General features: G+C 43.0%; 1 protein-coding gene across 3 annotated transcripts in view; it reads left to right on the top strand.

Annotated features, from left to right (window-relative positions):
- The window catches only part of TTLL11 (tubulin tyrosine ligase like 11), a 250,608-nt gene that overhangs the window by 35,824 nt on the left and 187,356 nt on the right, over window positions 1-27,428 (top strand). For 2 of the 3 annotated variants that reach the window (XM_055319618.1, XM_055319625.1), the window contains exon 2: window positions 20,338-20,434. The exons of the other annotated variant lie outside the window; for it this stretch is intronic. In XM_055319618.1, the coding sequence (XP_055175593.1) occupies window positions 20,338-20,434 (97 nt within the window). The remainder of the gene's footprint in view (window positions 1-20,337; window positions 20,435-27,428) is intronic. 3 annotated transcript variants of the gene reach the window in all.

The raw sequence follows: 27,428 nt of genomic DNA on the forward strand, positions 1-27,428 counted from the left end.
TTGAGTGAGGATGGGACCTATGGGTATGCTGAGCTATCACTCCTGTGATTATGTTACGTTATATGGTGAAAGAAAGATTTCCCTAGGTGGGCCTGACCTAATCTGGTGAGTCCTTTCAAAGCATTTTTCTTTGTCTGGGTTGCAGGAGTCAGACATGCTCTTTAGCTAGTCTGGAAGAAAGCAAACATTCACTTTTGGCTCACTATGGCAAGGAACTGTGCAGGGTCTTGAGTTGCTGAGTATGATCCTGGGCTGGCAGCTACAAGGAAAATGAGGACCTCAGTCCTACAGCTGCAAAGAGATGAATACTTCCATGTAGTTAACTGGAAGATGACCCTGAGCCCAGACAGGAGTTGCAACCCTAGGGACACCTGCATTTCAGGCTTGTGATAATCTGAGCAGAGTACTGAGCCATACCATGATGGACTTTTGACCTAAATAACTGTGAGCCAATAAATGGGTGTTGTCTGAAGCCACTGGGTTTGTGTTCATTTTTTTTTTTTTATGCAGCAGTAGAAAACTAATACAGAGAGATTAAAAGTTTTTCCTTGGGTGATATAGCCATTAAGTGCACATATCTGTATAACCTTCCAAGACACTCAGAACTTTTTCTAAGACTGGAGCATCTCTGGAGCCAGACTGGCTGGGTTTGTGCCCTGGCTGTGTCACTTTCACAAAGTTATAAATGGAGGCAACTGGGGCACCTGGGTGGCTCAATTGGTTAAGTATCTGACTCTTGATTTTGGCTCAGGTCATGATCTCAGATCATGAGATCGAGCCCCGTGCACCGACTCTGCACTGAGTATAGAGCCTGCTTAAGATTCTCTCTCTCCCTCTGCCCCTCCTCCCACACCTGCTCTCATGTGCAGGTGCATGCTATCTCTTCAGAGCAACCAACTGAGGGAAATTACTTTGCTTCTCTGTGCATCCATTTCCTCACCTGTAAGATAAAGATGATAATGTTACTGACCCCTAGGACTGTTAGCAATGCTTTTTTTTTAATATTTTTTTTCTTTATTTATTTATGATAGTCACACAGAGAGAGAGAGAGGCAGAGACACAGGCAGAGGGAGAAGCAGGCTCCATGCACTGGGAGCCCGACGTGGGATTCGATCCCGGGTCTCCAGGATCGCGCCCTGGGCCAAAGGCCAAACCACTGTGCCACACAGGGATCCCGACCGTTAGCAATGTTGAATGATTTTATACATGTGAAGCGCTTATGTTCCTGGCCCATAGTTCCAGTCATAGTTCCAGTCTTGTTCCAGTCCTGTTCCTGGCCCATAGTAAACACTCAGCAACTTGTTATATCTCAGCCCTTAGCCCAGAGCTAGCACATAACAGGCACTCATTAATGTTTGTAGTAGCTGAATTAATTAATTTGGACTAGAATCTTGGTCCCTTGATTCTTAATCCTATAACTAAATATAACTAAATCCTATAGTATTTCTACTAATCATTATTTGGAATAGAATACAGATTTTCCCAAAGCTAGCTTTGCTGGCCCAATTTCTTCAGGATGCTCCAGAAAAGCACCAGATTTATAACACCATAAAAATACAGAAGTGTTTAAACTTAAACCAGAGTGCTTAAAAACCTGTACTCTGTGGAAGCTGACTAAAAGTCATGAGTGGGCTGGCTTTGCCTTAATTGACCATGTCAGCTGCTCATGGTGACATACACTTAATGCAATTGCCTAATTATCTGGTCATCAGGAAAATACCAACTGTCATTGCTAACTGAGCAAGGCCATCAATCAGTTTGTTCTGAGTCCATGATATAAATTAAAAGGTATTGCTTAAATACTTAGTAGAGGAATAAGAACCTTCATCTCAAGGAGCTATTGAAGCCATGGTTTTTGCTACACCTGTCGGCTGTGGTAAGCTATGAATAATGAGATTTGGAACTCGACAATATAGTTCAACATTAAGAAATAAGAGGAGACCCCAAAATTTGATAAGGATGCCCATCCACTCTCACCTGTGCTTCATCACATTTAGATTGTTTTTGCTGATAATTCCTTTCAAAATTCTAAACAGTAAGGTGGGTTCTAGCTGTGAACTAGACCATCACTCTTGAACTGGCCCACATTGAGGGAGTATATTTCCTTTCCCATGGCTTCCTTGTTCACCCACAGAGTTGTTATCAGAGCCTGGACTGGAGAAATGAATGACCAAAGCCTACATGTGTCTGTTGTATGCCTGAGCAGTTTCACATCAAGATTTGTTTTGAGGCTTATAGATTTGGTTCCATTCAGTTCCCCTTCTGTTGCAAGACCCCATAGTCATGCTTTATTCCCTCCACACTGAACTGCATGCCACTCATTCCTCCAGCATCTGTGACTGGCCATTCCCTCCCAGACACTGGAGGAGGCACCTGGAATACAGAAATAGTTGAGATGCTTTTCCTGCCCCAAACTGACTTCTTATCATGCTCCCTCAAGCTCCTGTGCCTTTGCACATGGGGCTTCTCCCTAGACAAGCTTCATGCCTTCTGGGCTTGGCAAATTCCAGTTCTTTCTTTCTTTCTTTCTTTCTTTCTTTCTTTCTTTCTTTCTTTCTTTCTTTCTTTCTTCTTTCTTTCTTTCTTTCTTTCTTTCTTTCTTTCTTTCTTTCTTTCTTCTTCTTTTTCTTTTCTTTCTTTCTCTCTTTCATTTCCGGCTCATCTTTCTTGTTTCTACCAAACCACGTCTCTCCTCCCAGATGAACTCACACCCTGCTTTGTGCTCCCATAGCCCTTTGACTCTCATCTGCTAGAGCGTTTACCACTTTGCACTAGTGATTTATTTACAAGTTCACAGCCTAAAGACAGGACTTCACCTTCTTCTCTGAATTCCCAGTGCTTGACACTGAGTTGATGCATGTCGTGTTTACTTGAATAAAAGACTAACCTGGTAAAAGAGTTTAACTATTCCTGGGTAAGGTGTGTAGGAGGGTAGAGGTGAGGATGGAGCCAGAGAATAAATGTGCTTTTCTAATGCCTCTTTTACCAGCAAGGGGAGAGATTGTTTATAATTATTCTGTCATGGAAGCCTTTAGGTTCTATGGTCTGAAAGGCCCAAGAGAGGCTCAGGGTCTTTCTCAAATTTATAAGGAGCCATTTTGCTTGAAGTAAGAGTGAATATGACCTCGGTTAGCTTGAATCATGTCACCTATGGCAGGCTAATTTCTATTTTTGTCCTTGAGTACTGTCATTTCTTGTTCTTTTTTGGGGGAGGTTGAGGAGTGGTCATTTTTTCATAGGTTCAACACTACAGGCAACTAAATTCTGTTCTTTCTGAACACCTTTCAGCACAATATTAGAGTTAGAGAGTTGAGTTATTTGCTCCTGGTGTCCTGTCTAGGACTGCTAGGGCCCTCTGACCCTGGCCCTTTGCTTTTCTTTCTCAGTAAGCACTCCAAAAACACGCTCACCCTTTCTTGATTCTCCTCTGTGACTCCCAAATTTCCACCTCTTGCTTTGACTTTTCTCTACTCCCGTTCCTGTATTTCTAATCTCTTGTGGGATAGTTCCAATTAGATGTCCTGTTGTCCCCTTAAGCTCGGTACTTCTAAAGGTTAGCTGTTTCTCTCCCAGATGTACTTCATTTCCATTCACCCTATTCTGTTAGTTGCTCCTGTGAGCACTGAAATCAGTAGACAAAGGTTAGAACAGACTGAAGCACCCAGCAGAAGATGTAGGTGTGTGGAGGCAGTACTTGGGCAGATGCAGTTCAGAACTCTGGAGAGTTCCCAGGTGGGGGCAACTCCCTTGCTCTGGGCCCTCCCCTGTCCCTTCCCACACACACCAGCCTTGGTATAGTGTGTGTCACCAGAATTCCATGGTTGTAATGGAACCTCATTCATTTCTCCTAGGCTTAGTTCTCTGGGGACTGAGGACTTAATGGGGCTGTGTTCTGTTTCTTGCTCTACCACTTACTGGATACACTGCTAAAGACTAAGTCATCTAATTGCTCTGAGCCTCAGTTTCTTCATCTGTGAAATGGAATAGTAATACCTCTACCTACTTGATAGTGTTGTTGTGAAGTTGAATTGAGGTAGTGCAAGTACACAGCACATAATATAGACTCAATAAATTATAGTCACAATTTTTATTATAGAAGTTATTGATACAATAGTATTAATTCTTGACAATATGTGGTAGGATGGCATGAGGCTTTCAAGGCAGTGGGATGTCTCTGGGAGGTTACAGGCTGTTTCAGGGGTCAAAGGAGCAAATGAATTGGCAGAGGGGGGCAGAGCTTATCCTTCCTCTTGTAAGTCCTCTGGGAAACCACTTCTTTATCCTTTGGTTTCATTATTAAGATAGCAATGCATGCTTTAGGGTCAACACAAATCATAATCATAATCAGTTGTTGGAAAAGAAGAACAGGCCCTCATAGATTTGCAGAATAGGAAATACCTTGCATATGGCAAATAGAGAAACAGGCCCTGAAGAGATCATGACTGGATCTCTTCATGTCCAAGAGATCCAGTCATGTCTAAGGCAGCTCAGAGAGTTAATGGCCACGGAGAGAGGAGGACAGGGTCTCCAGGCTCTTGCTTGGCCTTTGCATGTGCTTTTGCTTCCTCCCATGGGACTTCTTCCTCTCTATAGTCTTGGCAAACTGTCTCTCTTTCAAGAGTCAGCTCAAATGTCACCTTCTCTCTGAGCCTTGGTTGCCTCCTCTGTGAAATGGGAGTATGATGATTATTCATAAGCTGTGTGGAGATTAAACGTCACCATGTGGCTAAAGAGCTCAGCTGGGAGGCAGGCATATAGTAGATGCTCAGTAGGATGTTGGCCACAGGCATCTAGTGATCTATTTGTGTGTCTGACTCGGCTGTTGCACTATGAGATCTTAGAAGGTAAAGACTCTTTCATTCATCCTCCTGTTTTTAGCTCTCTGGCTTTTGTTTCCCTCCACTGACACTTTGACCCATACGTGGAATCTCTCAGCATTCCCTGAGCATAACGCCTGGCTCAAAGGCAGGACATGCTTAAGTGTTGAGTGAATGCATTGATGTTCCGGCTAACCCATAGTGCCTTTAGACTGGCTTTCTGGTGGAGTTGCCATCGCAGACCATCCTGAAAGGGTCTGGGTATCTGGTTAACTGGGGATGAGCTGCCATAGAGGTGTCAGGAGTGACTTCAGGAAAAGTTGTTTAATAATCCTGGCTGAGAAGAAAGTGCTGCTGGAATGGAGATCTGGTTTGCCTTGTTTCCGTTGCAGTTAGTAAACACACTTTAAAGTTTTGATGTGGAAGTTTTTGAGGTAACTTGAGGACTAATGGCGAATTGATATAATTTATCCACAGTGAGGGAGTAGAGAGCAGGGAGATGGTTGTTTATAGTGTAGAGGAGAAGAAAAAAATCTCGCTACTCTTCTAGGTCCTTGGCTGAGACACCCCCTGCAACAAATGAGAGATTAACAGAGGAAAACTAATTTGCGTTAATTTCGTACATACAGGGGTCCCAAAGATAGGAGACCAAAGAAGTGACCAAACAGATAGCTTTTATACTTATTTGACAAGGAAACCGTAAATTTATGAAGAATTGACAAGAAAAAGACGTTTGAGCTTGAGGTAGTAAATTAAGGAGGAAATAACAAGGTTTGTTTACATAGTCTTCTGGGCCCCAAATTCTCTCTTACTGCTGATAAGAATTTCTCCTTTCCTCTTGGTATAGAAAGGGGATCTTTCACATAGGAGATTTGTTTTCTGCTCTCAGGGAGACAAAGGATGGTCAAAGCATCCTTCTGGTACCGCTGTTTCTTCTGTAACTTTAATTCAAAATAATATGCCACAGTGGCACATTTTGGGGCAGCCGGCCCTGAACCCCATCAATAATTTTACAGAATATAATAGAGTTAATTTATAATTGATAATTGATACTGCAACTCTTTTCCATAGGCTGAATTACAATGGAATGGAGTAAGAGTAATTTCATATGGGTATTTTGTTGTTTGTGTCACTCTTAAGAGTTGGAAAGTAGAAAAAGAGAACCGTGCTAAATTGGTATCTAATCCTTTCAGAGCAATTTGCTAAATAAACTGGGATTTTAATTAAAACTGCAAGCCAAGAGGTAAATCACTTTAGAAGTTTGTGAAGTTTTTCTTTTTCTCATGGTTAGTATAATTACTAATAAAGATTCTTTATGAGTGGGAAATTAGGTTTTAGAATAAATAACTGGAGATTGCTATGGGACACTGAAATTATGAGAGGGACAAGGTTCTCTTCCCCTCTCGCTAACATGGGCCTTTTTTCTTTAGTTTGTTTGGTAACAATTCTGATCTCATTAAAAGTATTGTGATCCGAAGTAGAAGCAAGTAGAAGTGGACGGCAGGCCTCACTGCAGCTCTTCCAGCTGTAATTCATATGAATCCATTATAATGAATGGATTTAATTTAAAAAAATACAACGTACTTTGGTGATTAACTCAGTGAACGACAAATGGCGCACTTACCCAGAGTATCATATTTGCAATAACGAAGGAAAAGGAAACTTCATAGATCACAAGAATTGCTACTTTCCAGCAAAAGGTTGTTAATTACTTATCCTTTTGCTATATTTATTGGCTCTATTAGAGAATGAGTAATTATTGTCTTCCTGGGAAACTCATTGAAGCCAGATGGTGACTTTATTAAATTGGAAGCCTCTTCAGAGTGCTAGTTATCCCTGTAGGATCTTCTCTATTCAGAGTCTCCAACAAGAAGGATCTGGAAGAGGTGAGGACTGTCAGCCCGTGGGCATGAGAGAAGCGGCTTCGTTAAAGTGCATTGGCTGTCAGAGTAGTTAATACCCATGAAACTGGTGATGTGCTCTCACACTCCTATACATTCCCTCACACCTGCTCCCAGTGCACTTTTTTTCTCCTTGCCCTGTTGCCTTTCCACCCTATCCCCTTGCTCCTAGCCTTGGCCAGGTTCCTCATGGGTCTGGCTGCCTTGGCCTCACTCTACCTCCTCTCCCTTCTCCATTCTAGCCAGATCTGGCATAGCCCCGCAGAACACTTCCCTTCACTCTCCTCTACCTGCAGAATCGAGTTCAAGCTCGGCAGCTTGCCCTGTGAGTCCATCATGACCTGTCTGGTTCATGGAGACCACTCCAGCTTTATCTACCCTCCATACTCTGGGCTCTAGACACGTGGAACTCCTTATGCTCTCCAGCATCCCTGCCTTGGACACACTCTGCCCTCTACCCGATTTCTCTTTCTCCTCATCTCTGCCTGACAATCACTTATTTCACACCCAGCTCAAACGGCCCCTCCTCAGTTCAACTTTCCTTCTCTGGAGTGGAAACAGTTGCTCCTGCTGGACTCTCCCATACATAATGCAGCCAGCCTAGACTGGCTCCTGAATCCCCAGAGCTGTGTTTGATCCACTACTGTTTTTGAAGAGGTGAACTTGTTCAGAGCCAGCCTCTGCTTTCTCTACCAGGGAAGGTGTCTGGGGACATTTCCTCTCTGCCTCTCTTACCATGGGACTTTATTAGGTGAAGAACAATCTAGGATGCTCATGGTCAATATTCTATAATTGGACTAACTTAGCTCCTTCTATGTGCCAGGCTATTCACAAACATTCTTTCACTTACATAGTTGTTTTTAATCTTCACAATACCCTCTGTGATGGAGGCTTTGCTAGTCCTCTTTTTTAGCTGTTAAAACCAAAAGCCTTAGAAGTTGAGATTTGAAACCAGCTTCTGGCAGTCAAGTCAAGGAACTTTTGTGTGCAAGTACAGGCTTTCCCCAGAGGTTAAATGCATATTCAGGAAGACCTACATGGCTTCAAATACTCTGAATAGACCTTGTACACCGTTAACCTTAGGCTGGCCCTAGAAAACAGCCCTGTCCACAATCTCCTTTGGTTAATATTTTATCAGCCAATAGGGATGGGGTGAAGGGTGATGGGAAAACATGGAAGAAAAGAAAGAAATCAATATCTTTTGAACACCTACTGTATAATTGGCATTGTGCCAGGCACCATGCTAGGTGGCTCAAATGCATTGTTAATCATCTAATAACCCAAATCACATTGTCACTATTGTTTCTGCTGAGGAAAGAGGCATGGAGTTGCCCCATGTGTGGGCTTTGCCCCCAGCCCCATCCAGAGATGCAGTGGTCAGGAAGCTGACCAGTCCCTCCCCAGCATGGGGAGGCCTTTTCTCATTAAACTATTTTCCATAGGGAGGTGGGAGCCTGGAATTTCCCTGTGGCCCCTCAGTTGGGTAGGTGGTGCTTCTTGAATCTGTCGAGAGTTGGGGGGAAGGAATAGTGATGCCATTCACTGAGATGTGAGCAAGAGAAGAGGGAGCTAGCTTCCCTCTCTCAGGCTTAAAAGGGGGCTCACCTTCTTTTGACAACATCAGATTTGGCAGATGGAGCCGCGTTCCATCCAGTCACACCCTTCAGCATTTGATGGATCTCCACCCGTATTTTCTTTGTCAGCTTGCTTTCCTGATTGAAGAAAAGAGTGTTACGTTTTTAGTCCATCCTTGAAAGGCAATTGCTCAGTCCTTTCTCTATCTTAACTGGTCTTCTCTGGACTTTGCTGCACTATGCTCTTCCTTGAAGTGTTAACCACAGCTCTTTTTTTGCATAGATATATGTGCTAATTTTTTTTTCATAGATTTATCCATCTGCCCATCCATTCAGGTTAATGGAGCCAAAAGAGCACAGTCTTCGGAGACAGACCAACATGACTTCAAATTCTGTGTTTGCCACTTATCGGCAACAGAATATGGAGGCATAAATGTAAGATACCTGGCACACAATTAAGTGCTTAATAAATAATAATTATTAAATTTCTTATAAGGATATATTGGTCTTAAATTCCTTCATTTTTAGGAAGCTTTCATTCTCTAAGGCACTGTTATAACCTGGAGTAGTATATTCATTATCTACTACCATGTAACAGAGTTCTCCAAAGCTTAGCACCTGAGAACATCACATGTGTATTATTCATACACTTAGTGAGGGTGAGGATTCTGAGCGTGTCTTACCTGGGGTTCTGGGTCAGGGTCTCTCACAAGACCACAGTCTCTGTAGACTTGGCTGGGGCCAAGGGACCCACTTCCAAGCTCACTCACATGACTGTTGGCAGGAGGCTTTGATTTTTTTCCCACTCCCTAGGCTTCTCCAGAGTGATGATGATGAAAGAAAGACAGAGATGAGAACCAGCCAGACAGATAGCCAGACAGATGTGTGCATGCATACACACACGCACAGTGGGCCCAAGATAGAAGCCACAATCTCTTTATAAAGATATCCTACGGGCTCCTGGGTGGCCCAGTCGGTTAGGCATCTGCCTTCGGCTTGGGTCATGATCCCAGGGTCCCAGGATTGCATCCCACATCAGACTCCCTGCTCAGCAGGGGAGTCTGCTTCTCCCTCTCACTCTGCCCCTGCTTGTGTTCTCTCTCTCGCTCACTCTCTCTCTCTCAAATACATACATACATACATACATACATACATACATACATACATAAAATAAAAAAGATATCCTAATATTGGAAGGGACATCTCATCACTTCTGCGGTAGCTATTGCTTCCATAGACCAAGCCTGTGCCAGTCGTGGGACTGTGTCCAAAGGTCCCTTGTGTACAAGGGTCTGAATTCTAGGAGGCAGGGATAATCGGAGACTATCTTAGACATAGCCTACCACAGAAGAGTAGGCTGGGGAGAGCGTAGACAAATGAAGTGTCTCTACCCTGAAGGATTCTGTGTGATGGGGAGGCAGTCATGTAAGCATAAATACCCTACAAGGCAGTGACTGTACAACAGGCATCAACAGAGTGCAGAGGAGACACTGGAGAGAAGAAATCCATTAACTCTGCCCCGGGGCATCATTGAAGGTTTCCCAAGTGTAGGTACTCTGCCGTGTTCTTACTTGAGAGCAGTCCTAATGGTGCTTGATATTTGGTTGGCATCTTTTTAAATTGAAGTTACTCATTGAGGTGATTTCCTTAGACGTTAAAAATAATAGGCTATCCTATATAACAGCAATTTGCTTTTTACAAAGTGCTTTCCCAGGCGCTACCTCAGTCCATATGACAGCCCCACGAGGTGGACAGGTTTTATTGCTCTTGTTTTCCTCCACTGTAGGTGAGCCAGAGAGGGGGCAAGGTCAGTATGTCAAAGTCTCTGGGTGGGGGTGTGGTGGGTCAAGGCTGGAACCAGGGTCTTCCCAGCTCAAGTAAGCTGTGCTGGCTTCTACCCCTTCTGTGCATTTCCCCAGAGTGCTGTGGGCCTCTCATTTGAAAGCAGTAATTTGGGTCATTTCCCCCTGTAGATGCATTACACATATGCTTGCCCATATCAAGGCTTATTTGCCACTTTTATGCCCAATCACTTGAAAGATTTTCTTTCAAGAAGTTTTATGAAGAAAATCATTCACAAAAGTACAGAAATGTGAATTGTGCTTTCATCAGCATTCACTGTGAAATTTCATTTTGTAAAATCCCTTGGGGGATTTGAACTTGCTCTTTGGGCTATTTATTAGAAGAGGGACCCGCACATCAATTCCTTAAGGACACATATGCACAAAGGACATTTAATGCTTTCGGTTCTCTTCAGAGCCTGGCTGTTTTGCAAGTTGTTTTAGTCCTTCTAGGTAAGAGGGACAAGGACTTTGGGTCCACACAGGTGTATACGCTGAGGGAGAATCTTCCTTTGGGGCAAAGATGGTAGCATGTGGGGGTAGGGTTGGCTAGTTACTCTAGTTCATGTGTGACTAATAAGTACAACCATAGCAAAAGTTCAGCGTCAGTTGTGTGTAATGGTTAAGTGCATAGATTTTGGAAGCAGATAGACCTTGATTTGATCCTGACTCTGGGAAAGTCATCTGATCTCTCAAAGCTTTGGTTTCTCCATCTATAAATAGGATTAATTGTAGCACCTTTCTCCTCAGATCATTGTGAGGATTAAATGAGATAATCTGTGTTTTAAGCATATAGACCTATTAATAAGAATTTCCTAAATATTAGTTCTAATGATGACAGAGATGATGGTAATAATAATGTACTTCAGTAGCTGCTATTCATAAGTTCTTTTACTTATGTGCTTATTCATGAAACATACTACAGATGTTACTAACGGTGATGTCTATGAACAACTAAAGGCTTCAGGGAGTCTTTGAATCTCCTCAAATCACATGTGGGTATTTCATGCATATGTGTGGTTTTCTGGCAAGAATCCCAAAGTGATTCTTGGCCCCAAAAAGGTTATAAACAAAGCCTACAGTGTGCTGAAGACTTGGTGTTAGGGACACAAAAATGATTATGAAACTGTTTTTATCTTTAAAGAGTTCACAAAGTGGCGAGGCCGGCAGCTTTACAGACAGGATGTTGCAGAATGTCCTGAGAGGATATGAGTGACAGGGGCCACACAGAAGGGAGGGTTCATGAGACACCTTCATGGAAGGAGGGAGTGGGTGGTCAAGCCAAGTCAGAAGAGCCCAGTCAGAAGGAGTAACATGTAGAAGCCCACAGCACAAAACAGTAAAGTGCAATATACTTAAATATCACAAGTAAGCTGGCAGTAACCATACAAGTGTCCAGGGCATAGTTGGCCCAGTTCAAGGCAAGCAGGTTGGCAGAGGGGAGTGTGGAAAGTGTCTTTCAGGCCAGGCTTGGAGCTTAGACTTGATCCTGTGTTCATGGGAAGGCATTGAAGAGTTGTAAGCAAAGGAGTAACATGGTCAGAGCTGTGTTTTTAAAGAAATGCCCCTCTGTGTGTTGGCTGGACTAGAAGAGGAGACCCTGGAGCAGGGGAGACCTCATCCAGGTAAGAGGTGAGGCCTCAGGGTAAGGCAGCAACCCTGGGGATTATTAAGGAATGGGAGGAAATTTAAAAATAAGAGAGGAGAGAAACTAAAAGACTTGCTGACCAGTAGGATATTGGGGAGGGAGAGGTGTCATGGGTGATTCTTAGGATTATGGCTTCTAGTTTTCCTGTGGGCCTAGGACCAATTGGACACCTGGTTAGCCATCCTTGGAGACCTGAGACAAATGTGTCAGATTGTTCCTGGTCCTAGAGGGAGATAAGAGTTGCACACGAAGTATGCAAAAGTGCAGACAATGAAAAGCACAGTAAGTGTTGAAGAGACCAGGAAGATGATCACTGTGGGCTGATGTTGCCCTAAAGCACTCCCTGTCATCATAGCCACTGGGCAGTTGTTAAGCTTCCATCCTACTTGACATCTCATCCACATTCACACTGGTTACCCTTCTCTATGTCTTGAAACACTTCTGGCTCTTGCTGGCCTTTTCTGGCTCATGCTTTCTCTCTCTGGTCCATCTTAGTCTGTTCTCTGCATGACCTACTGTTTCTGCTCTCTGGCTGAGGGTCAGCCCTCCACAGTCTGCCTCTGTCTAAGTCTTCAACCTCATCTCACATTCCTTTCCTCTGGTCCTCTGTGCCCCAGCCACTTTGACCTGCCTTCAGGCTTTCCAGTGGGCCATAGTCAGTCTGAACGTCTGGGCTTTTATATAATTGTTCTCTGCCTAGAATACTCTTTGTTCTTCATTTGCCTGTTCTTCTTTCCGAAGAACTCAAATCTCAGCTCAAACAGCCTTTTCTCAGGAATAGGGTGAGGATTCAATTTGCTCTTCAAACTGGGATACATTTGAAAGTGGAAAAAAAAAGCACTCTATTAATATCAACACCAGGACAACAGGTGTAAACTGGAACTGTCCCGGGCTAATGAACACATGGTCACCCTACTCAGAGTGACCTTCTCTGACTTCCCAGATGTGATTGGATCTCCCTGTTCTCTCATTGCTCTCTGGACCTCATTTCACAGCCCTTACAATGGTTTGCAGTGACACATTGCAGTGACTTTTGAGTCAACTCTTTCTCCCCAATGGACTGTATGCTCCCTGAAAGCAGACATGTTCCCATGTGTCTTTGCCACCTGAGACATATTGTGCCACATAATAGGTTCTTAGCACTTAATAAGTGAGTCAATGATTATCTCAGATTTGTATTGTCATATGGAATGTATAAAGCATTTTCATTTCCATTATCTTGTTTGGTTCCTATTGCACCTTGACATGTTTTCTCATCTCAAATCCATGGAGGACACAAAGGTTTTGGTTACTTAAGATCTGATAGTAAGTGACAGAAACAAGTCTAGAACTCTTAGGTCTTCTGACCCCAAATCCATTCCTTTTTCCAAAAGAGTTTGAAGAAGGGAAAAGGAAAGATGGCTCCCATATTTAGAATCTAGGTAACTGGGATCCCTGGGTGGCGCAGCGGTTTGGCGCCTGCCTTTGGCCCAGGGCACGATCCTGGAGACCCGGGATCGAATCCCACGTCAGGCTTCCGGTGCATGGAGCCTGCTTCTCCCTCTGCCTGTGTCTCTGCCTCTCTCTCTCTCTCTGTATGACTATCGTAAATCAATAAATTAAAAAAAAAAAAAAGAATCTAGGTAACTGGGAAGAAGGTGCTGACCTTAGAAAAATGTAGAGCAGGGGAGTCTGAGAAACATTGTCAATTTTCAACTGCCCCATGAAAAGCCATGTAGTATTCCAGGCTACAGAGATCTCAGAGTAGAGCCACGGATGGCCCCTTAACCTTCAGGGGGCATTAAGCAGACAGTTTTTTATTGTCATTTTATTGTGGTGAAATATACATAAAATGTATCATCTAAACCATTTTTGCATGCATAGTTCAGTAGCATTAAATACATTCATCTTGTGCAACTGTCAACATCATCCATCTCCAGAACATTTTCCATCTCTCCAAACTGAAATTTTGTACCCATTAAACAAATAACACCCTATTTCCCCCTCCTCCCAGCCCCTGGAAACCACTGTTCTACTTGGACTCTTCTAGCTAGAAGCTCACAGAGATAGAACCATATAATATTTGTCTTTCTGTGTCTTTTTTTTTAAGATTTTATTTATTTATTCATGAGAGACACAGAGAGGGAGAGAGAGGCAGAGACACAGGCAGAGGGAGAAGCAGGCTCCATGCAGGGAGCCCGATGTGGAACTCGATCCCGGGACTCCAGGACCACACCGTGGGCTGAAGGCAGCGCTAACCCGCTGAGCCACCCAGGCTGCCCTATCTTTCTGTGTCTTATTTCACTTGGCATAATGTCTTCAGGGTTTCATCGATGTTGTACCAGGTGTCAAAATTTCATTCCTTCTTCAGGCTGAGTAATTTTACAGTGTATGGATATACCACATTTTCTTTGTCTCTTGATGGACATTTGATGGACACTTGGACTGTTTCCACCTTTGGCTATTGTGAATAATGCTGAACGTTTGTATATCAGTATCTGTTCAAGTTCCTGATTTCAGTTCTTTTGGGTAAATACTCAGAAGTAGAATTACTGGATCATGTGACAATTTTATTTTCCATAGTAGCTTTTTACATTCCCAGTGCCTGAGGGCTCTAATTTCTCTACATCCTCTTCAACACTTATTTCCTTTTTATTATTTTTTATGTGTGAAGTTGTATCTCATTGTGGTTTTGATTTGCATTTTCCTAATGATTAGTGATGTTGAGCATCTTTTCATGTGCTTATTAGCCATCTGTATGTCTTCTTTGGAGAAATGTCTATGCAAGTCCTTTTCCCATTTTTAAATTGTTTTTGTTGTTCTTGAGTTGCAAAAGTTTTAAAATATATTCTGAATATTAATACCTTATCAGATAAGGGAGTTTAAAATATTTTCTCCTATTCAGTGGTTGCCCTTTCATTCTGTTGACAAGTGTATTTTGATGCAAAAAGTTTTAATTTCAATGAGGTTCAAGTTATTTATTTTTTGTATCTGTGCTTTGGTATCATATCCAAGAAATTATTGCCAAATTAAATATCATAAAGCTTATTTCCTATATTTTCTTCTAACAGCTTTATAGTTTTAGCTCTTACGATTAGTATTTGACCCATCTTGAGTTAATTTCTGCATATGATGTAGGGTTAGAGTCCAACTTCATTCTTTTTCCATATCCAGTTTTCCCAGCAGCAGTTGTTAAACAGAATGTTCTTTCCCCATCTAATAGACTTGTCATCCTTGTCAAAAATAATTTGACCATGTATGTCAGGCTTTATTTGTGGGTTCTGTATCCTATCCCCTTAGTCTGTTTTTTTTTTATCCCAGTACCATACTAACTTTTATTGATTTATTATTTTTTATTTAGAGCTGTTTTTGGTTCATTACAAAATTGAGCAGAAGGAACAGATATTTCACATAAGCTCACTGACCCAACATATGCATAGCCTCTCCCATGCCAGAATGGTACATTTGTTGCATCAATGAACATATATTGACACATTATTTTCATCCAAAGTCCATGATTTATGTTAAGCCTTACTGTTGGTAGTGTACATTCCAGTGGGTTTGGACGAATGAATAATGATATGTATTCACCGTTATATAGAGTATTATCACTACCCTGAAAATCCTCTGTGCTTCACCTATTTGTCCCTCCCTCACTCCTTTTTTCTTTTTTTTTTTCTTTTAAATATTTTATTTATGTATTCATGGGAGACCCAGAGAGAGAGGCAGAGACAAAGCAAGGGTGCAATTACCAGAAGAATGGAGGCTAGACAATGGGTTCATAAAACCAGCATTTGCAGATACCTCCCCTAAGGAAAGCCCTACAAGGACTGCCCTTCACCCCTAATTACACAAAAGTTGCTGGATATCCAGACCCAGACCAGGGTCTCTGCAGGGAGCCTGATGCCGGACTCAATCTCAAGACCCCGGGATCACAACCTGAGCCAAAGGCAATCAACCACTGAGCCACCCAGGTGTCCCTCCCTCCTCAATCTTTATCCGTGGCAACCAAGGATATTTTTACTGGCTCTGTAGTTCTGCCTTTTCCAGAATGTCATATAGTTGGAATCACACAGTATGTAGCCTTTTCAAATGGGCTTCATTCACTTACAAATATGCATTTAAGATCCCTCCATGTCTTTTCTTGGCTTAATAGCGCATTTCTTTTTAGCACTGAATAATATTCCAATATCTGGATGCTCCATAGTTTATCTATCCATTTACCTACTGAAAGACATCTTGTTGCTTCTGAGTTTTGGCAATTATTAATAAAACTGCTATAAACATTCATGTGTAGATTTTTTTTTTTTGGATATAAGTTTTCAACTCATTTGGGTAAATACAAGGAACACAATTGCTGGATCATATGGTAAGAGTATGTTTCCTTTTTAAAGGAACTGCCAAAGTGTCTTCCAGAGTGGGTGTACTGGGGCACTTGTGTCTCAGTCTGTTAAGCATCTGCCTTCAGCTAAGGTCATGATCCCAGGGTACTGGGATCGAGCTCCACATCTGGCTCCCTGCTCAGTGGGGAGCCTGCTTCTCCCTCTCCCTCTGCCACTCCCACTGCTTGTGTTCTCTTTCTCTCAAATAAATAAAAAAATACTGAAGTAAGTATTTTTGTATTTCCATCAGCAATGAGTAAGAGTTTCTGTTGCTCCACATCCTTGCCAGCATTTGATGTTGTTAGTATTTTGGATTTTGACCACTCTAATAGTTGTATAGTGGTATCTCATTGTATTTCATTGTTGTTTTATGCACTATTTTGATAGCTTTGTTGTAAGTTTTGGCATCAGGAAGTGTGATACCTCCAACATTATTCTTCCTTCTCAAGATTGCTTTGGTTATTTGGGGTCCCTTTAGATTCCATATGAGTTTTATGATAGATTTCTATATTTCTGTAAGGAAAAAAAGTCATTTGGATTTTGGTAGAGATTGCATTGAATCTGTACATTACTTTGTGTAGTATTGACATCTTAAAAATATAAAGTCTTTTAATCCATGAACATGGGATGTCTTTCTACTTATGTGTGTCTTCTTTAATTTCTTTCAACAACATTTTGTAGTTTTTGGTGTATAGTCTTTTGCCTCCTTGGTTAAGTTAATTCCTACATATTTTATTCTTTTTGATGGTATTACAAATGTAATTGTTTTCTTAATTTTCTTTTTGGATAATTCATGGTTAGTATATAGAAAAACTGATTTTTTTCTTTTTTTTAATTTTTATTTATTTATGATAGTCACAGAGAGAGAGAGAGGCAAAGACACAGGCAGAGGGAGAAGCAGGCTCCATGCACCGGGAGCCTGACGTGGGATTCGATCCCGGGTCTCCAGGATCGCGCCCTGGGCCAAAGGCAGGCGCCAAACCGCTGCGCCACCCAGGGATCCCAGAAAAACTGATTTTTGTGTATTGATTTTGTATCCTACAACTTTTCTGAATTCATTTATTATTTCTGTGTGCATATATGCATGTGTAATCTTTAGGGTTTTCTATATATAAGATCATGTCATCTGCAAACAGATAATTTTACTTCTCCCTTTCCATTTTTTTTTATTTATTCATGAAAGAGAGAGAGAGAGAGAGAGAGAGAGAGAGAGAGTGAGAGAAAGAAGCAGAGACACAGGCAGAGGGAGAAGCAGGCTCCATGTAGGGAGCCTGACGTGGGACTCGATCCCAGGTCCCCAGGATCAGGCCCTGGGCTGAAGGTGGTGCTTAAACTGCTGAGCCACCCGGGCTGCCCTCCCTTTCCAATTTGAATGCTTCATTTCTTTTTCTCACCTTTTGCTCTGGCTAGAACTTACAATACTATGTTGAATAAAAGTGGCGGAAGTGGGCATCCTGTCTCATTCCTGATCTTAGAGGGAAAGCTTTCAGTCTTTCACCATTGAGTATGATGTAAAAAGATCTTAAAAAGAGATGGGATTTTGAAGTCCTGGGACCTATTTAAAATTGTATTTCTCTGTTTTGTCAGCACATAGCACAATGTCTGGCACATAGCAATTATTGAATGAATAGATTTTTAAAACAACACAGTTTCTCAAAACCAAATGAGCTAAAGGCCCTGCTGAATGAAGTATTGATGGGGATTCATGAGGTTGGCAAGGATTGAAAGGTAAACCATAAAGGTGATAAGGAGTCATTGGTTGTCTGCTGACATGGAGTACGTGTTGGTCCCACATTGACGGCAGCACAGCCACTTGGACCTTAGTAAACTTTGCTTGGATAGTCTGCTTTTTAGAGAAACTTCCCTGTTAAGTTATTTTTCCCTTCCCTGTTAGCACTTAGCAGCTGGAAGAAAATAACATATGTTGTATCTCCTTGCATTTATGACTACTGAATTAATAACTTCAGTCCATTGGATGCAAAGAAACAAATGAAATGCTACAAATTATAGATGAAAGTTGTTCATGCTAATAGAGTGTGTAACATATGCCTTACTCTGGCACAGCCCTTTTTTTTTTTTCTCCACAACATTCTATTTATACACAGAACTAAACAGACAAGCACAGAGTCACTATTGCGGTTAGAAGTTGGCAGCATGGGAAAAGGGAGGAACAGGTGGGGAACTGGGGTGTCGTTAAAAAAATACAGCCCCCCCCCCCAAACTGGGGTGCTTGGGGGGAACTTGGTCTGCTTCAACCCAAGAGGAATCAGAAGATCAAAAGCGGTTTGGGAAAGCCAAAACCATCAGGGATAGAGGGAGGAGGAAGGTCCAGGGGGTGAGGGGGCTGTTTGGCAACTGGAGTGAAGGGATTGCCCTCCCCCTGCTGGGATCCCCCCAGCCCCTCCAGTCTGGCAGGAAGGGGGCAGCCTGCAACCCCCATGGGCAGGTCTGGGGCTGCCAAATGCTCCAGGCAGGGGGCTGGAGGGGGCTCACAAAGGCTTGCCCTCCAGAGAGATGACGGCACTGCCCTCCTCCCCCCCCCCCCCCCCCCCCCCCCCCCCCCCCCCCGGTTTCTCTGCCAAGGTGCAGCGGTTCTTGACCTCCTCGTAGCAGTTTGCTTGTAACTCATGCTTGATCCCGGTCAGCTTTTTCTTGATGGCATCCTTGGAGCTGGCATAAATCATTTTGCTCTTAAGGGGTGCAGACTCAGGTGGCAGAGCTTTGAAATAATGTGAATGATTTAAAGGACTTGAATCTGTTTGCCTTCATTTTAATTTAGAATAGTTGGAAAGTATCGAGTCACCATCATTTCATTAGTAATGCTATGCTCTTCCATTGGAACTTATCTCTCTCAACTTAGAGCAGATAAAAATCCTGGTTTGCTGTGGTCTTAGGATGGGAAAGTCAAGTGATTGCACTTGGTGTGTTGGCATCTCTCTTCATCTAGACTTCTAACAAGCAAGTTCTAAATATGAGCTGACACGTCCTCACTTTTTTCCTTTAACAAGGGTCATCAGAGTTACAGATTTAAAAAATGAATTATGTAAGTGTAGAACTTGTTGATAACTTTAAGAAGCAGGGGGATGTAGTAGAAAGAGCAGGCCTTTCTGTCTCACCAAGGGATTTTCTGGCTACTAATAAAGAAATTCTATAATGTGTGCAAAGAGAGGATATATTCTAAGAATACAAGGCTGTTTTACTGGATCCAAGGAGAGGAGGGACAGCCAGGCTCAGGAGGGTCTGGACCTAGGACTTAGAAGCCCTAGGAACGAAGGTCACTCAGCCTGTCACCAGGGCCACATGGTCTCACCTTCACTTTTCTCTCTGAACCTGCTTCTTCCTTCTCTCTCAGCAGCAGGGCTGCCTTTACTCTCTGTGCTTACAGCCAAGCACATCTGCCCGGCTCTGGCTTTTTATCATTTCCAGGTCAAAGGCCAGCAGAAGCTTCCTGGCATTTTAGATTTCCAAATTCCTGGAAGAGAGAATCTGGTCATCTCACCTTGAATCAGATGACCATTCCTGGTTTGTTCATTCATTCATCCGCAAAGTCTTTATCGAATGCCAGGAGACACTGGGGGATCCATTCTGCCTTCACAGACGTGTGTGAAGATGTGTGTGTGTGTGTGTGTGTGTGTGTGTGTGTGTGTGTGTTAGAGAGAGAGAGGCGGGAGAGAGAACAAGAGAGCATGAGTGAGAGAGTGTGAGCTCATTTTTGGGGGGACTGACTTGAGAGTTGCAATTTTCAGAGAAAGAAAAGCATGGTTTGGGATTCAAATAGACTTGGATTCAAATCCTGATTCCTCTCCTTACCAGTTCTGTGTTACTTTGGGCATATTACATACCTTTCTCAGCCCCAATTTTCTCCCCTGTAAAATGGGAATGATTCTTTCTAGGGTAATTATGAGAATTGAAATGAAAGAATATGTGTGAAGCCATGAGTATAGTGCCTGCCACACAGAGTGAGAACTCCACCCCTCACTGGTTGTGATCTTGAGCAAGCTCCATAACCTTTCTGAAATGATTTCTTCACCTATAAAATGGGAAAGGATATCATCTACCTCACATGCTTATTGTAAGGATTAAATCATGTGACATGCACCAAGTCTCTGGGAATATATATGTAATAGAACCCAGGATGGTGCTGCTCCTCTAGTTTTTGTTAATAGTCACAGTTTTTTTTCCCTCTGTCTTCTAGTTCCCATTTGGCCGACGCTTGCCTTGTGACATCTACTGGCATGGAGTTTCATTTCACGACAATGACATATTCTCTGGCCAAGTGAACAAGTTTCCAGGTATCTGCTGTTATTGTTGGCATCGAAAAATGTTTTTAGGCTGAGCATCAGGGTGCCCTGTTCTACAAAAACATGACAGCATTTTGAGCTCAGACTCAAGGACTCTTGGGACTTGCTGCCTGCACAGCCACAGTGCCCTTATCTTGGGAGGGGAGCTAATGCAGAGGTCATCAGGATTTGACCCACCAATGGTTTAAAGACTGGAGGTTCAAAAATAAAAAGAAAGGCTTTCCTGGACTAATTTGACCAGTGGAAGAACATGACCTTCACCTTCTGCATTATAATACAAGGGTGTAATTAGGAGACTATGTTCTCAAAATAGGGGGAAAAAAATAGACCACTTCACTTAAATTACTTGCACGAAACAGAAGTACTAGAATTCTAGGAATATGCCACAAAAATGGATTAGAAGCTTCTGTTTCCTTTAAGTATCATAATTGGAGGTGCCATTTTTAAAACCAAATATAGCAGTCTCCGTGTTGGGAATGACAGGTTGAGCCAGTGCTTACTGTTTACCTAGGGACCTTGTCCCAGTGATGTTCTCCTATAAGGAGGACAAGTGCTGAGAAAGTGTTAGAGCCAACACTTTGAAGACACCCTCTCACTCCATTCCCAGCCTCCCCGTATGCCTTTCCATTTTATTTTTAATCTCTGCCACCCTCTTCTGCTATTGATTGATACTCATTATTTTTAATGGCTGAGTGAGGAGGGTGGTTAGGGTGAGTGAGTGTGCTCAGCAAGGAAGGAACATTTAGTTAAGCAGGGGTTAGGGGTGGGGTGGGGGGTGGGGAGTGATTGCAGCCAAAGTGTCTCTCTCTTATATTCAGAAATTTTAACCTAATATGCACAACCATATTATAATACAATAGTAAATTAGTTCTATAAAAGAGCATCACCCTGAATCCCATCCCTCATTTAACAAAACGACAAGGTAAATATTTCTGTATTTCCTCCCAAACCTTAACCATATTTTTATATCATTTTTACATGCTTCAGTCAGAAAGCGGTTGCCTGAATACAAGGTGTTTTCTCCTAGCATGATATCATTTATGTTGATTTTTTTTAAAATTTTTTTTTATTTATTTATGATAGTCACAGAGAGAGAGAGAGAGAGAGAGAGAGAGGCGCAGAGACATAGGCAGAGGGAGAAGCAGGCTCCATGCACTGGGAGCCCAACGTGGGATTCGATCCCGGGTCTCCAGGATCGCGCCCTGGGCCAAAGGCAGGCGCCAAACCGCTGCGCCACCCAGGGATCCCATTTATGTTGATTTTTAAAAGGAGAATCAATTTACCCTTTTTCTGGGGTGCCTGATGGCTCAGTTGGGAAAGCATGTGACTCTTGATCTCAGGGTTAGGAGTTTGAGCCCCACAGTGGGTGTAGAGTTTACTTAAACAAAAAAAATTCCTCTTTTTCCTTAGCATTCTGTGCCGTGTCTTTAAGAAAACAACTCTCAGAAAACCCAGTAGCCATACACTATATAGTGGCGATTTATACCATATCCACTAGGGGGTTTTAATTCAGTGTGCAGACTACCATGGGCCTTATTAGGCTCAAATTCACTCAAAAAGATAAAGGGCAAGAAACACAGCTTGCCAGCCAGTCAGCATTAGGCATTTCTCTCTAGTGGTGTCTTTGCAAGGGTGCCAGAGCCTAGTCTCACCCCTCAAGTGAAAGGTCAGGTGTAAGGAGACAAGACCTGCATTGGTGGATGTGGATCCATCTTGGCTTAAACACCACTTTAAGAGCCCTATCTCCTGGAGCTCCTCCTAAGCAGAGTTTCCAGGGTCCCCAGCAGGGTCAGGCTAAATTACAAGAATTGCTACGTGAGGAAAGCCTGGAGCTACAGCACCCTACTAGATATTTATGCAATTTGCTGATCAGGGATCATTTTAACCATATGCTTTGTTGTCTAGTAACACAGCTAACTTTCTACCTTTATTGATTTCCCAGGGAACAGAGCTAGAAAATTAACCCACCTCTAGAGAAGGGGAAGCGAACGAGAAGGATTCTGGTAACCAGGATTCTTGCACACAGTTTAAGAGGGATAGCTATCATTTGCTGTCTTGCTGCTCATAAAAGGTGGCTTTTTGATGCCACTCGAAGGATTTAGTAGGACACTGGGAGAATGTGATTTGGAAGAGAACAATTCTTTGAAGGAGAACAGAGTTCCTAAGACATGAATCCTCAAATGAGGCTTCATTTACATTTTCCCCTCTTTGCTCGGGCCTCATCTCATGACTGAGAGTAGGAAAGAAGTCCTAGCTATGGCTCTCCTTTTGGAACACAAATTAGAGAGAAATACCCTCAAAGGACTAGTTTCATTAAAGGTGATATAAGAATATTCTTTCTAAAGAAGCAAGTTCGCTCTATCCCCTATTCCACGTGCCAGTGACTGGAACATATAATTTTCCACTTTACCAACAGCAATTAATTAGTTCTAATGACAAAGCAGGCTCTCGAACCTCTAGGCAGAGAGGCGGTGTGGCTACGCCCTCTCCCTGTGGAAGACAGCAGTGAAGTGATTCCAGAAGGATCTGTCCTTTGGCTTTAGTTTGGGTCCAGGCTCATCTTCTGTTTCTCCTGCATCCTGTTATTCTAACAGTGCATCTTGTATGTAGAATAAGTTCTACGGGATGTGGCAGGCAACTGTAAATGTGTCACCTGCTGAATAAACGGAAAACTTTTGAAGATGCATATGGAAGCGATTTATTTTGTTTGGGTCAGCACATTGATTTTAGCCACTTCTCTATGAGCGAGGTCCTCCAAGATATGTTATTATGTCTTCACATGATGAATTAAGACTTTCTTTTTTTAATAATAAATTTATTTTGTATTGGTTTTCAATTTATCAACATACAGAATAACACCCAGTGCTCATCCCATCAAGTGCCCCCCTCAGTGCCCGTCACCCACTCACCCCCACCCCCCACCCTCCTCCCCTTCCACCACCCCTAGTTCATTTCCCAGAGTTAGGAGTCTTCATGTTCTGTCTCCCTTTCTGATATTTCCTACCCGTTTCTTCTCCCTTCCCTTATATTCCCTTTCACTATTATTCATATTCCCCAAATGAATGAGAACATACACTGTTTGTCCTTCTCCGATTGACTTACTTCACTCAGCACAATACCCTCCAGTTCCATTCATGTTGAAGCAAATGGTGGGTATTTGTCGTTCCTAATGGCTGAGGAATATTCCATTGTATACATAAACCACATCTTCTTTATCCATTCATCTTTCGATGGACACCGAGGCTCCTTCCACAGTTTGGCTATTGTGGACATGGCTGCTAGAAACTTCGGGGTGCAGGTGTCCCAGCATTTCATTGCATCTGTATCTTTGGGGTAAATCCCCAACAGTGCAATTGCTGGGTCGTAGGGCAGGTCTATTTTTAACTCTTTGAGGAACCTCCACATAGTTTTCCAGAGTGGCTGCACCAGTTCACATTCCCACCAACAGTGTAAGGGGGTTCCGTTTTCTCCACATCCTTTCCAACATTTGTTGTTTCCTGCCTTGTTAATTTTCTCCATTCTCACTGGTGTGAGGTGGTATCTCATTGTGGTTTTGATTTGTATTTCCCTGATGGCAAGGGATGCGGAGCATTTTCTCATGTGCATGTTGGCCATGTCTATGTCTTCCTCGGTGAGATTTTTGTTCTGTCTTTTGCCCATTTCGTGATTGGATTGTTTGTTTCTTTGGTGTTGAGTTTAATGAGTTCTTTATAGATCTTGGAAACTAGTCCTTTATCTGATACGTCATTTGCAAATATCTTCTCCCATTCTGTAGGTTGTCTTTTAGTTTTGTTGACTGTATCCTTTGCTGTGCAAAAGCTTCTTATCTTGATGAAGTCCCAATAGTTCATTTTTGCTTTTGTTTCTTTTGCCTTCATGGATGTATCTTGCAAGAAGTTACTGTGGCCGAGTTCAAAAAGGGTGTTGCCTGTGTTCTCCTCTAGGATGTCCACTCTCACCACTGCTATTCAACATAGTACTGGAAGTCCTAGCCTCAGCAATCAGACAACAAAAAGACATTAAAGGCATTCAAATTGGCAAAGAAGAAGTCAAACTCTCCCTCTTCGCCGATGACATGATACTCTACATAGAAAACCCAAAAGCCTCCACCCCAAGATTGCTAGAACTCATATAGCAATCTGGTAGCGTGGCAGGATACAAAATCAATGCCCAGAAATCAATGGCATTTCTATACACTAACAATGAGACTGAAGAAAGAGAAATTAAGGAGTCAATCCCATTTACAATTGCACCCAAAAGCATAAGATACCTAGGAATAAACCTAACCAAAGAGGTAAAGGATCTATACCCTAAAAACTATAGAACACTTCTGAAAGAAATTGACGAAGACACAAAGAGATGGAAAAATATTCCATGCCCATGGATTGGCAGAATTAATATTGTGAAAATGTCAATGTTACCCAGGGCAATTTACACGTTTAATGCAATCCCTATCAAAATACCATGGACTTTCTTCAGAGAGTTAGAACAAATTATTTTAAGATTTGTGTGGAATCAGAAAAGACCCCAAATAGCCAGGGGAATTTTTAAAAAGAAAACCATAGCTGGGGGCATCACAATGCCAGATTTCAGGTTGTACTACAAAGCTGTGGTCATCAAGACAGTGTGGTACTGGCACAAAAACAGACACATAGATCAATGGAACAGATAGAGAACCCAGAAGTGGACCCTGAACTTTATGGTCAACTAATATTCGATAAAGGAGGAAAGACGATCCACTGGAAGAAAGACAGTCTCTTCAATAGATGGTGCTGGGAAAATTGGACATCCATATGCAGAAGAATGAAACTAGACCACTCTCTTGCACCATACACAAAGATAAAGTCAAAATGGATGAAAGATCTAAATGTGAGACAAGATTCCATCGAATTAAGACTTTCTATTTAAAAAAATCTGATTTAGATATGTCTTTGCTTTAAGAAAGTTCCAAACTGTCAACTCTCAGCCTACAAGCAACAATTTTTTGCTAAGTTTCAGGGCCTGAGATGTATGGCTGCACATGGCAGGGGTTGCTTGAGAGTCCACCCCTGGGAGGGGACTTTCTGGCAGAGAAGGAGAGGGCTCTGTGGGGAAGCTCTGGGGCCAGCTTGCTATCAAGTACTGGGCACTGCCAGGGATACAAAGACAAGGAGAAAAGCATGTAGGGAGAGAAGTCAAATACAAAATAAGTGCCAGACTGGGGTGCCATGGGGGTTTGGAATGAGGGCACATGACCTAATCTATATCTGCTTGGGGGACAGACAGGACAAGAGACCCAGGAGAAGAGAATCAACATGTGAACTGAGCCTCTGGGACTGGATGGGCCTGACTTCCCTACAAAACGTAGGAGCAGAGTTGATGCAAAGACATAGGATGTATAGAGCAAGCTGCTCATTCAGCGAAGGACAAGTGGCTAATGATGGTCAGAAAGGGTCAAGTATGAGAGGGGCTGTGGATAGGTGATAAGCAGGGACCAAAGGATAGCATCCTTATAGTCTGAAAGTCATGAGGAGCCACTGAGAAATTGTTAGGCCAGAGAGTGGCGTGGGCCAGCTTGCATTTTAGAAAGGCCAGCCAGAGGGATGATTGGGAGTGGGTGGAAGGGCTGAGCCAGAAAACAGAGGTAGAGCTAAGCGGCCACTGCAGGATCCAGGCAAAAGATGAACTCATCAGTGGTGCAGGGAACAGAGAGAAGAGGGTGGATCTGGAAGTATTGATTTGTTGGGAGCTGTATTTGTTGTTGGTGTTTTTGCCAAGAATTATTGTCAGTGATATTTGGATTGAATAGTACTTGTGACATAGCTCAGATTTTGTTTTTGTTTTTTTAAAAATTGGGTTATGTAGGTCTGTATGGGCAAGCCTGAGGATTAGACTATTACACACTCTTGCGTAGCTTCACAGATGAGACCTACCAGGCCTTGAGACTCCAGTGTGTAGCAGAGAGAAGAATCCAGGCCAGTAGTGGCAGGAGTCAAGTCCCTGGTGTGGGAAGCTCCAGCCCGAGTTAGGGTGTCTTCCCACCACAGGGACATCTGGAGACAGACTTTGTTGAGAAACTCAGGTAGGCAGTGAGCCTCTAAAGAGCCTGTAAGTAGGCAGCAGGAGGACAGGCACCGGCCTCAGGTCACAAGCAGGAGGACCCAGTGCTTGCTGGATCATCTTCAGTGGAAGAGAGGAGGATCACTGGCAGGAAAAGAGCAAAGGCATTGCTAAGGCAGCCACCCAGGCACCAGGAGCAAAAGATGGGTTACCAAAATCCAGCGACAAAGCAATCAGAAAGCCTCCAAAGACAGCTGAAGCCCTCCTTATCTACAAAGTCAAGGTCAAAGATTGCCTTGTTCCCAGTGTCAGTGGGGAGCTGATAGGCTTATAGCTTCCACCTCAGATCCGAGTGTGTCCCAGCGCCTAGGACCAGGGTCACAGGGAGGGGTCAGGTGCTCCAGTTGCTTGGAGAAGGGAGGTAAAGTCTAGAGCCAGCGGAGCCTGGCACATATTTGCTCTGAGAACATGTGCTCTGGCCCAGCTAGAAACCCAGCGACTTTTGTCAGCATCTTACTGAGAGAAGAGGACACTCCTCACATCTGCCTCTGAGCCATCACCAGAGCGCAGATGCCAGCAGTTTCCACATGGGGTAAAGGGAAGGGTCAAAGATGCTTTCCTGGCAGCTTAGATATGGTGGAGGAACAAAAGTTTTGGTGGTAAGTGGATAGAGGGAGGTCTATACTGGTGCCCCATGGAGACAGGCATTTAGACAGGGGAGGGGTGAATCACTTGTAGCCAGTGGGTTGGAACTGTCTGGGAAGAGCAGCCACTGGATTGTAGGGTGCTTCCAGAGTTGGCTGCTTTCAGGAGAGAACTACCTGGAAACTGGCACAGAGGCAGACCTGGGGGCAGGTCTATCAGCTGGTCTGGGGACTTATGATCCACATTACAGAAGGAGCCATCGCAGGTTTCAAGTGACTATGTACTCATTTTGCTAGACATT

Source organism: Nyctereutes procyonoides, unplaced genomic scaffold (genome assembly GCF_905146905.1).
Source record: "Nyctereutes procyonoides isolate TBG_1078 unplaced genomic scaffold, NYPRO_anot_genome, whole genome shotgun sequence".
Taxonomy (NCBI): domain Eukaryota; kingdom Metazoa; phylum Chordata; class Mammalia; order Carnivora; family Canidae; genus Nyctereutes; species Nyctereutes procyonoides.